This window comes from Agelaius tricolor, unplaced genomic scaffold, assembly GCF_023055355.1.
Source record: "Agelaius tricolor isolate 1412-34295 unplaced genomic scaffold, bAgeTri1.0.p SCAF_13, whole genome shotgun sequence".
Lineage (NCBI taxonomy): Eukaryota > Metazoa > Chordata > Aves > Passeriformes > Icteridae > Agelaius > Agelaius tricolor.
This window is the reverse complement of record NW_027269273.1, coordinates 17539013-17551015: the sequence shown is the minus strand read 5'-3', so window position 1 is coordinate 17551015 and position 12003 is coordinate 17539013. Positions and strand designations below refer to the sequence as shown.

Sequence of the window (12003 nt, the reverse complement as noted above, 5' to 3'; positions counted from 1 at the left end):
GCAACTCCTGCTCAGCAGTAACAAAATGTCTTGATATTATCAAACCTTTTCTCAGCACAAATCCAAAACACAGCCCAGTGCCAGTCACTGTGAAGAAAATTTAATCTAGCCCAGCCAAAACGAGCACAATGGGCTTCTTTTCTCTACTAGTTTTGCATAATTGTAGGTATTTTTCATCCCTAATAGGAGTCCTGCCTCCCACCTCCCCAGTGCTGCTTTTGCAGGAAAATAGTTGGAAATGAACAATGAAGTAGAGTTCTTCAATGCTAAAGGAAGTAACAGTAAAAGAGTCTGTTCTCTGCCATGCATGGTAAAGTTTGAGCAAAGCATTCAGGTCTGAATTTCCCTACTGTAAATGGGAGCAGTGGCACTTCCATAATTCAAGAGGCTGCTGAAATTCATTCAACACTGTCAGAGTCTTGGGTAAGGTGGAAATAATTACTTTTGCTAAATTCAATGAAGCTTTCCTCTTTTGAAAAGACACCTATCATTTAAGATCAGGGCAGCAAGCGAAGGGGTGAGAAAACTGACAGAGGAGATTTTGGGCAAGTTAGGAGTGTACTTGAGTACGAGGCTGTTTCTGTTCCTTCTCTGTCCCCTTCCTCTGAAATGTTCTGTTCCAAGGCCACAGCGGTGAGAAATCTCTTCCTCTCTTGGCAGGTCTGTAAATATGACTATGTTGAGGTTCGTAGTGAGCTGGCTTCTGATTCCAAGCTACATGGCAAATTCTGTGGTTCAGAGAAGCCTGAAGTAATCACATCATATGGCAACAACATGAGACTGGAATTCAAATCTGACAACACGGTCTCCAAGAAAGGCTTTAAAGTTCACTACTTCTCTGGTATGTGACTGTATTCTTTCATTTGCTTACCTGTCTCCTCTGACTGAACCTCATGGTTTTGGTGAGCTTTCTTCAACATCCTGTCAGAGCCTGACCTGGTTCATTAAATCTAAAAGTGTGATTGCTCTGTTATGTGTTACCTTCATCTTGGGTTCTCAGTGCAGTGCATGGTCCAGTTCCATAGTGTGGTGTCAGCAAGATGCATGAGTTCCATCAATGCCTCCAGTCCTTCTACAGTAGGAAGCAATGTGGAACCTAACCCTGGAAGTTATTTCTGTCCCTAGAAGATTAGAGGAAAGCTTTTTCCTCTGAAACTAGAAGATGTTGAAAATTTCCAGTAGTGTTCTATATAGTAGTCGTTCCCATCAGAGCAGCGTTTACCTAGTGGAAGCTTTTCATCCTATTCTCAGTCCTTTGTCAGTGATGTACCTTGTTGGCAGGCAGTTCTGGAGGTTATCTGTATGTCATTTGGAAGCAGAAATTGAATTTAGTTGTCTCTTCAGCAGAGGCCTAGGAGTATTAATGCTTTTGAGGAGAATGATCAGAAAAAACAGCCTTGAATTAGGACAGGTGCAGAGTAAAATCAGGACTAAGGGTTTGACTTAATAAATTGTACAGGAGGAAGGATGAAGTGGGTATGATTCATCTAGAAATACGTTTGGGAGTGAGGAGACAGATTAATTTAATGAGATCTAGGGAGGGCATTATCCCAAGAAAAAGTAGAGATAAACTTCTCATACATTAAAGTGGACTGGAAACCATGAGCAGATTCTATGCTCAGAAAGTGAGACTGAGGAAAGCATAGTCCTGAACACACAGGAGTCAAGATCCACTGGGGCATATTTCAGCTTCAGGGAGCAGCTCATACCTTAGATCTTCTTCATCAGCTGGGTGTTTGTGCTCAGACAGAGCTATTTAGAAATGGAGGCTCACTAGAGCGCATAAGAACTTGAAAATAGGAAGTTGATTTTTACCTCAGCTAGTGAATTTGTGTGATTATTTTCCTGGGCTCTATTATTAAAGAATGAGATGCTGCTCTAGGTTTCTTTTAGAGAGGAGTCTTTAACCAATAACTTACATTATAAACTAGAACACATTTGTGATACATCTTATGGAATGTGAGGCATTTGAAGAGAATAGGAGAATAGGATCTGGACTGAAAAGCTGACTGGACTAATCCAGCAGTAGAGTTGGAGGTTTGCATTGCTATCTGCAAGCCTGGGTATGGGGCTCTCAGCTGGTGACTGTGGTAGCTTGTGTCACTGTTAACTCAGTATTTGTTGGTTTGATCCTGCCCAGACAAGGATGAATGCTCCAAAGACAATGGTGGTTGCCAGCATGAATGTATCAACACCTTTGGGAGCTATATGTGCCAGTGCAGAAATGGCTTTGTGCTGCATGAAAACGGCCATGACTGTAAAGAAGGTAAAGTCCCCACTCCTGCCCTCAGGAATGCCAAGGTACTCCAAACACTCTTTGGTTCGCCTGTGCTGAAAGGAAGTTTGTACAGCTTACCAGGCAAGGGCAGTGAAAAAGCCCCAGCTAGCTGCAAAACCAGCTAGAAATAGGACCGTTCCCATTCCCCAGTCTTGCTCTCTGTATGCCCATAGGGGGTGGACAGGGTGGGGATGAGAAATTTGACTTGCAAAAGGAGCAGTTGTGGGACATCATCATTAGACTGGTCACTGCTGCTTCATTTAATTATTGTGTTTGAGTCAGAAGAGAAAGGATGGGCTGATCTAACCACTTGCTGGTGCCAAAACTACCTTTCTTCCTGCACCCCTATTCCTGCTGTGTGCTCCCATGGCTTTCCTGTATATGGTTTCTGGTCCTTGTCTGACCTCTCCATGAGCTGATAAAGCTCTCCAAACTGGCAAAACAATGCAAGGCTGAGATAGCACCAGAGTCAACACTGTGGAGGGGTTGACATCATGGCCCTAGGAACAGGGCAGATGAGGTGAAGGAGCAGGAAAATAGATTAGGGTGTGAAGACATAGGTTAGGTTAATGAGGCCCAGGAGAGTGAGGTGGTCCCTTTCACCATCGCCAGGTTAGCTCAAAATAAGTACAGGACAACCCCATCAGAACTATGGAGTAACACTAAAAGGTCTTGTTTGGTGACTGAAGCCTTCCATATCTCTGCCCTGCTGAGGGTCTCAGTGGGCAGACAGGACCATGTGGGACACTGCAGGGTTGCCATGTGAGACTTGCCCCAATGCGATTTCTCTCTCCCAAGCTGGTTGTGAGCACAAGCTGAGTGGTGCAGAGGGAATGATGAGCAGTCCCAACTGGCCTGACAAGTATCCCAGCCGGAAAGAGTGCACCTGGGACATCTCTGCAACACCTGGCCACCGAGTGAAAGTAGTGAGTAGCCAGAGAGCGGGCGTGTGAGGCAAGAAGCAGGCTGGGTTGTGAGCAGCTGAAGTGACTTCCCACCACCACCGTGTGAGTGGGAGGCTGATGCCCTCAGGTTCTGTTTGGGGCTCTTGGAGGAGAGTGTTCTGGGAGGCTGCCGTGGCTTGCAAAAGGGTAGATCTCAGAGGGACGCAAGGCAGAGGAGAGGCGGCTCGGAGGAGACTCCAGCAGATGACAGCTGTAGAGTATTTCCCTCTGTGAACAGATGGTGTAAATGCCCTCCCTCCCCTACCCCTCCTTGTGAGCCACTCTCTTGGGGCCATTTCTACATAAGGTGGTGGCTGAGCCAGACCCCAGCCCCTCTGAGGGAGAGGTGTCAGGCCTATTTTACAACATGGCCCGATGCAAATGGCAGGACATGTCCAAAGCTGTGCAGATGCAAATAATCCCTGTGCTGAGTGGAAGTGATATTACAGAACTGCCCTTCTGGTGTGCTGGGCAGAATTTCAGAAAAATAAGTGTTATAAGGTTTAGAGTTGATAACTGTTGTCATGCACCCATGTGAGGCAGCAAGGCTGAGGCAACACAGCACACTGATATGGAGTTCTGATCTTTGCCACCTTGAGATCGCTCTTCTCTCAAAGCAAATTATTCTGTTTTAGTGTGTGGGGAGAGTGGGACAGATGTACCATTTGATCTGTTTCTCACTTGCCATTTCACTGTATGCTAAATAGTCAAATTTAGAACTGTCTTAATTCTCCATATTCTTGCTCTAGACCTTCAATGAGTTTGAGATTGAGCAGCACCAAGAATGTGCCTATGACCACTTAGAAATGTACGATGGGCCCAACAGCAAGTCACCTATCCTCGGCCGCTTCTGTGGCAGCAAGAAACCAGACCCTGTAGTGGCTTCTACCAACAAGATGTTCCTCAGGTTTTACTCTGATGCTTCTGTGCAAAGGAGAGGTTTCCAGGCAAAGCACAGCACAGGTAAGCTGGTTACCTGCCAATATCCCAGGGCCAAAAGATGTCGTAAAGTCTCACTACATTTTTTACTAGGTAAAAACAGACACACCTTGCTCCTAAATAAGCTTAGCCTAAGTTTTAAGTGGTGTACATTCAGTTCCCAGACCACTGCCAGTGTCATACCATAAATACCAGCGCCCATAACAGCTCCAAATTCTCTTGGTATTGGACATTCCTGTTCAGGCTCTTTTGTTAAATTTGAGGTATTTGGTTGAGTAATAATCCCTTTTGTTCCACATCAACCATTGGACAAGGCAATTTAGCCCATGTATTGGCCCACCCTCAGAACAGGCCCACATTAGATTGACTGTAGTAGTAGCAGAGCTGTGCTGTGGACAGACACAGCTTGATCCTCCTATCTGTGCAGGCCAGAGGTGGGTGTGTTGTGCCAACATTCATTTCTTTGAAATCCCTGCCACTGTAAATAGATGAAACATGCTCGAAGTGGCTGTGCACGTGACACTGGTGAAGAAGTGTCTTCCTCACTGGCTGCAGGAAAGCTCTGCTGAAGCACACACATTCTACACAAACACAGGGCTACTTTAGTGCATTGTGTGGACAGAAAAGGATTGTTTTGGTCACCAGTTTTCTGATGTGCTTCCGCTTCCTGCTGACAAAATACTTGGGGTCAGAATTTCATCTATAGGACAAATGCAAAGAGCAAAGTGATTTTTTTCTAATACAATAAAATTTCCCAGAGTATGTGTCAAGAGCCCTATCCTACAGTTTAAACTGATCACCTCTTTCCATGTGTGTTCTGTACCAAAAAAACCAAGTTCCTCTAAGCTCTGTGGGTCTTTGGATTCATGGGTGACTGTAGAATTCACTGCTTTATTGTAGTTTGGTGCAGTGTTTAATTACCTTTCCTATTGCACTTCAAGCTGGAGGTCTTCTCTGCTCATGACTGACCCAAAAGTGGGATGAGTCTTTGTTGTGACTAAGAACTTTGAGAGACTGTTTTGTGTCCTTTTCTCCCTTCAGAGTGTGGTGGGCTCTTAAAGGCTGAAGTACAAGCTAAGGATCTGTATTCTCATGCTCAGTATGGGGACAACAACTACCCAGGTCAAGCCAACTGTGAATGGGTGATTGTAGCTGAAGATGGTTATGGGGTGGAGCTAATATTCCAGATATTCGAGATAGAGGAGGAGGCTGACTGTGGGTACGACTACATGGAGATTTATGATGGTTACGACAGCACTGCACCCCGCCTGGGACGCTTCTGTGGCTCGGGGGTAAGCCATGAGAGCAGGGATTTCAGAGGGGGCACCAAGGGGGCCAAGGAAGTACCCTCATACTGTTTTTGGAGAGGGGCAGCTGTCACAAACTGGTACTGAGAATGCTTTGTGGCTGGGTTTTGCTTCTTTCCCTTCCTCAGGAGATCACAGCCACTTTCTGTTGCACAGTGTTGGCTGGAAAATTCTTCCTGACTGTTCTTTGTGGGCCAGGGCCACGTACAGCAGCATGAGACTGCCATGCTGCTGTGACCCAGCCCTGCAATCAGTCTTGTGTAAATATGGGAAATGGCTTCTAAAGGCCAGTTTCATCCTGTGTTGTTTTCTGGCTCAAGCCAAGTTGTGTTGTGGCCATGCTATGGCAAGGGTGAACGGTGGAGGGACTTAGAGCTGTGTGATGCTTGCTGCCTTTAGGATGGTATGCTGTCTCCTAAACTGTCACCTGCATCCCCATTACCAGGAGTGATTCTAACATGAGTAATGGTGTGTGGTTTTTGAAATCAAAGGGTCTGTGTTTGATTTCTCTAGGCCTTCAGCAATGAAATGGACATGTGTCTTATTGATTTTAAAGAGAGACAATCAGGGACCAGGTGTGTGGAAGAAGTTCTCACAAGCTGGGGAAATGGTCTGGAAACCAAGGCAAACAAAGGCAGAGCAGCTTGGTGTGAAGAAGCTCAGGGCAGCTGGGTAGTAATCTACCTACCTGCATACTGATGAATGGAAAATGGCTGGGAAAGGGAAGCACAAGGAGATTGCAGCAGGTCACAATAGTGTGGGACATAACCAGAATTGTCATGTAAGATAAGTACCTGAGTTATTTGAACCCCAGGAGAGCCTCAGCTGCAAAACAGGTTCCAGTTTTCTCCTGAAAAGACAATGACAAATTAGAGTAAACCTGAACACTGGAATGAGAATATTCAGGGAGGTCTGTGAAAAAAGCAGCTGGAAGGACTGGGGTTGTAGAGTGGACTGACATCAGTCTTCAAACATAAAGAGCAAAGGAATGTGCTTAGGGAGGCAGATCAGGGCAGGAGGTACTGAGCATTCAAGTCTTCATGTTTACTGGCCAATCTGTCTTCACTGTGGGTTTAAACTCTAGAATCATAATGCAGACAGTTATTTAGTCTCCATATTTGACCACTGTGCACTGTCTTCTTTCCTTTTCTGCAGCCTCTGGAAGAAATCTACTCTGCAGGGGATTCCATTATGATTCGATTCCATACAGATGACACCATCAACAAGAAAGGATTTCATGCCCAATACATAAGTACCAAATTTCAGGATGCATTGCACATGAAAAAATAGTTTGACTGCTCCTCACAGATATTCCCCGTCTAAAGATTGAGACATTTAACTGTGATCCTTGTCTTTTTTTTTAAAGCTTCTGTGCACTTGGCCAAAAGCAGTGTACATTATTTTCTGTAACTAAAACTAAATCCAGTCTCAAAGGTTTGCCTCTGCAATTATTAGCATGACCCTTTCTTGTTAACCTACCCAGGACCAAAAAATTGTCTTTTAATCATATCTGCCAGGGCATAAACATTGTATTTTCCACAACTTGCCATGGGGCTGAATGAAGACTGAACTTGAATTGAGAATAGCCTTTGTCTCTTGCATATCTTGTTTCTAGGTGACATTTCCGAAGCATCCACATGAGCTGTCTGAACGTATTTTCTGGAGCAAGTGTTTTGGACAGACATCCAGTAGGATTTTTTCAAAGGACTTTGTGAGCCACCCCTACCTGCCCCAACTACTCTGCAATAAGAGACCAACCAGATGGCTGTGCCTGCATCACTCTTTCTGTCCTCTCTATTATTGTCTTGCTTATTGTTGAGTGGAGAGCAAGGCAGGGGACAGGGGGAGTCTCTTCTAGCTACTTGGATTCCAGGGAATGAGGAGGACCCAGTATTTGTAGTAATTGTCATGGTATATGTTGAATGGAAATATTTCAATGCAGTGCCCAAGGCAGGGGTGGTGGCTGACAGGGAAATGTGGTGAGATGCAAGGCAAAGCTGTGTGATGGTGGCAAAGCTTAGTGTTGACAGCCTGCCCCAGTTACATCACCATGCATGGCAGCTCAGAGGGCTGTGGCAGCGGTCCAGGCCCTGTCTTAAATAAGGAATCTCTCCTTCTCACTCCACCCATGCCTGCTTTCTCAGCCTTCTTTACACTGCTTCCTTTCCATACTACCACTTCCCTGTGTGCCCTTCCTTTTCACAGTGGAGCTGCTCTCCCCAGGGCTCCCTACCACAACCTAGGAGTGCTCTGCAACTTCAGCTGGCCAGAACATCTTGCTGAAGAAAACACTGGGGCAGGGGAAGTCAGGGTGTCCCTGAGGCAGAGGGACACAGACCATGCTACAGGTCAGCTTTGGCGATCTCTGGGAACCTGTCAAACTTGCAAGCTGAAGGCATGGGGCTAGAAATGGAAGAGTTCTTCTGGTTTCTGCTTCCTCCCCATTTGTCACTGGTGCATGGCCCGGTCCCTTAACTTCACGGCAAGGGTGCAAGTGAGATAGTGACTTTGACTAAGAGCACTTAGAGCTATAAGGTTCAGACATGTTCTTGTTTGCCCGTGAGAGCTATCCAGCCACAGGCTTGAAGAATTAACAGGTAGCTTGGTGCTTCTTTCAGGAAAAAAAAAAAAGTATGTTTTGGGGGAACCACTGTAACTGAGCAGTTGACATGGGAGGAAAAAAAATACTTCATTCTGAATGTGTCATTAAGACAGTCATGGGCAATTATGAGCTAAAAGCTGAGGTATGTTAGCTTTAATAAAGTATTTATAATCCAAGGATTGCTATGTTTACATAACCATTGTGCTGTCAGGCTTTGGAGTGGCACTCCCTCTCTTGTGTATGACTGTGGAGAAGTGTGGGGCCAGTGCCACTGTCTGGCACAAACAACATTCCTGGAGATAAGGGCATTTTCAGATGGATAATAAATAGACCCAGCCCTCTCCAGAAATCCTTGAATAGAATATGGGCCAAGTATTGTGAATACTAGGAGAAGCAAATGCATGAAAATATTTTCTTGCTTAGATCAAGAAAAGTAAAGTAATTTATGCCTACACACAGAGGATTATTTGTATATAAAATGTGCATGTAGAAGACCAGTAGTCAAAGCCTTAATAAGTGTAATGTGAACAATACTGTACCATTGACTATAGCTTTATTGCAGGCTGTATAAAATCATGTTATCTCTGTTTTGGTTTTGGGTTTTTCGTTTGCTTTATTTTAGCTCTGCTTTGTTTATTTTTTCAAATTTTGTGGCCTTTTTACAGGCAAGACCTAAAGCTGGTTGGCCATGCAGGTCTGGAGAAGTAAGCTCTGCTAGATGGGGTGTGCGTTTGTCCTTTTCTTCTTTGCTTCAGTTCAAACAAAATTACAGTAACTCAGGTCTGGAAATAAAAGTGTGACATCAATCCCTGTGAAACAGAAGCAAAGTTTCAGGTGACAAGCAGCAGTTCAAGTTTCCTGACCTTTTAGTGGCAGCAATGATTCTAGAGGAAAGTGACTGTAGCAGGTTCCCATGTACTTTAATATCTTTCTTTCCGTGTTCTGGTAATTTCCCATACAACCCAGACTGGTTTGATGCAGATGCTTGCAATGTGATTTGACAGATCTATGACACTTGTTAGTGTTCATCCAGGTGTCTTTTGTGACAGTGTGTTCACAAATATTGTACAGTGCATTCCAACCAACGATCTATGTAGAATATTTCTGCTGTACTGACTGGACTTTACAGTCAATAATTCTAAATGGGTGAAATTTTCTTAAGAAAAACAATGTGAAACCCTCTGATGTGTGAATATGTATTCTGGTCTTTGTGTGGTTTTACATTTCACTAACTAAAATAATTTTTAGAGGGGAGAAGAAGAGGGTGTGGGGACAATCACAAATGTACCTGTGTCCAGAACAAATCTCTGCATTCATTAAAGACTGTGGATTCAGTTGTACATTCTGCTGTATGCATGCATTTTCCACTTCCTCAAGGTGAGGAACTCTCTTACTGCATTCCTTGTCCTGCCAGCTGCTGTTTGGGTCTGCAGGTAATACCAGCAAGGAACTTTGCTGTGGTCCTTTAGGTTTGTATTGGCTATTGCAATCAAGGGAGAATTTAGAAAGTGGGGCAGAGAAACAAGTTGGCCAGCCAAAGGGCTACATTGTCCCATGTGTTGCTCACACTTTAGGGGGCCAAGATGCAGGTCTGCAGTGTTAAATATCAGGGATCGGGGAATTCGTCTGAAAGCATTTTTTAAAAGGATCAGCTCATTTGCTACACTACAACCCATGGCTTTCAGCAGCAGGTGCCAAAGACCCAGAGACTTGAAATTCCTGTGTGAAGGACAAGAGGATGAGGCAGATGTTCCTTACTGCAAAGTTTTAGTCCACAATCCGTGGCAGCAAAATGCTGCTAAGGCAGCACCTAAAATGCTTTTCTTCCTCTTCCTGTATAGTGCTTGATGTCTACCCTGCTTGCTAAGGACCATGTCTGAGTTCTTTCCCCAACACACACCTAATTGATTAATGTTCCACTACCCAGAACAGTGCTGTGGTGTGTCACAGCTACCCAAACCTTCATGGTATCTGAATTTCCTCTCAGCTGTTCCCAAAGGCAAAGCAGGAGATGAAGTAAGGAATAAGGATCCCCATGTAGCCTCCTGCAGCTGAGTACCATGGCACAGTATGACCCAGTGTCACAACTTCAGACAAATAATGATGCCTCAGACCAGACAGGCTCATTGGTCCCAGCATCAAGCCAAGAGAAATCTTCCACTTTGTCCTGGAATTTCCAGCAAATGCTCTGGCAGAGGAGGTAGTAGCCTTAGAAAGCAAAAGCAGGATTCCCCTCTGTGCCTCGTAAGTGCAGTCTTAGAGCCAGAAGCTGCCTTATTTGCCATGCTGCTGGTAGAGAAGATAGGGAGGCTCCAGTGCCCTGAAGCCCAGCTTCCCAGGTGTGTGCCAGAGCCTGGATGTTCTGGGACCCAGCCAGTTTGTCTGAGTCAGCCCAAGAGAAATGCCATAATCTTTTCCACTTTGCAGGTCCTGCATGTGTTAGCAGGAAAAGAAGCTTATCCTAAAAGGAGCACTAACCTGGACATTGGGCAGTCTGCTGTTACTGCACACAGGGATTTTCCATGGAGAAGCATGAAATGGTGAGTGGGAGTTGGGTATTTGGATGGGAGTAGCAGGGGGAGGTCAGAAAGCAGGAGAGGTGAGGCAGTGGACCACCTTTCTATTGGTTGGAAAGCTCCATGGGGGTGTTTAACCCTCCCGTTCTCTGCCCCAACCAGAGCAATCAAATTCACTCCTTCATTAGCTCTGCCTTTCCTTACCATGAAAGAGATGGTTTCAAATACCTGCTTGGATTTTAGCATCTGCCCTCAGCCTTTCTGTCCTGGAGGTATTGTTGGCTCTTGGGTCTTGCAGTTGGAGCAAAGAGGAGGTTGGTGCCCTAGATTATGAAGCAGACCTCTGCAAGGTCATTTTTGTGGGCAGGTGTCAAGAGGATGCTGTCATTGTTCCAAATGCCACAGCATTATTGCATCCAGCTTAGGATATGTTGAATATTATTCCAAATATTATCCTCTGTGTGGTTGATTATCCCCTGAGCTTGTTCTGTGTTCTGGAGCGCTTTAGGAAGAGAGCATTTTCTCACTGCCCTGTGCTTCTCATGCAGTTGTTGGTGAATTGTTGAAAGATGATGTTTGTCATGGTTTTGTTCATTGCCTCAGATGAATCAGCATGCCAGTGGGCAGGAAGGACATGAATATGAATCATCCCCTCCAAGACCTCCAGATGTAAACCGTTTTTAACTTGTTCTGACCAAGGCACACATGCTGCTGGGTTGCAGGACTGACTCTAAGGGCAGCCTTAGAGTAATGGAAACCTCAAGGTAATCTCCTCTCCGTTGTGCCTGGGTCTCATACCTGACTGCTGTTTGTGCTTGCACACCTGTCCATTAGATGCAATCCTAGATGAGCAGTCAGCAATGGCTTGCCATTGTTTTAGAGTACACAAGCAATAGAGCTGCAGTCCTCATGGGAAAAAATTGAGGGACAAGGAGGGATGGACCTGAGCTGTGGGCAAATGTGATATCTCTATCCAAGTAATTCTAAACATTTCCAAAAGGAGGTGGGAATGTGGCCAGAGAGCTTCTGCCACAGTGGGAATTCTTGCACACTGTTTTCTTTGCAGTACTCACATGGTCTCGAGTGCCTTGTGAGAACCAATCACAGAAATTATATTTTGCCACTATGACTTTTTTATGACCATGATGCAGGGGACAAGAAATATCTATGTAAATGAAGATCAAGACAAACACAACAAACTGAACATCCAGACACAACCAAAGGCCAAAGGAACAAGAAGCCCAGGAGAAAGTAATCTGTGGTGGAATATTTTTATGAAAACCATCTGGCCTCTTACTGAAAGAATGGCACCAAATTGTAGCTGGAGGCAGAAATAAGAGACACTACCCTTTTCCTAAATGAATTCATTTTAATAAAGAGCATCTAAATCCCTGCAGTGATACTGATGGTAGAAAAG

General features: G+C 44.9%; 1 protein-coding gene across 1 annotated transcript in view; it reads left to right on the top strand.

Annotated features, from left to right (window-relative positions):
- Nucleotides 1-9410, top strand: part of TLL2 (tolloid like 2) — an 85454-nt gene extending 76044 nt beyond the window's left edge. The window contains exons 16-21 of the mRNA XM_071438988.1: nt 661-841; nt 2141-2266; nt 3077-3204; nt 3972-4185; nt 5203-5453; nt 6624-9410. Of these exons, the coding sequence (XP_071295089.1) occupies nt 661-841; nt 2141-2266; nt 3077-3204; nt 3972-4185; nt 5203-5453; nt 6624-6758 (1035 nt within the window). The 3' untranslated portion in view covers nt 6759-9410. The remainder of the gene's footprint in view (nt 1-660; nt 842-2140; nt 2267-3076; nt 3205-3971; nt 4186-5202; nt 5454-6623) is intronic.
- Nucleotides 9411-12003: the final 2593 nt, after the last annotated feature.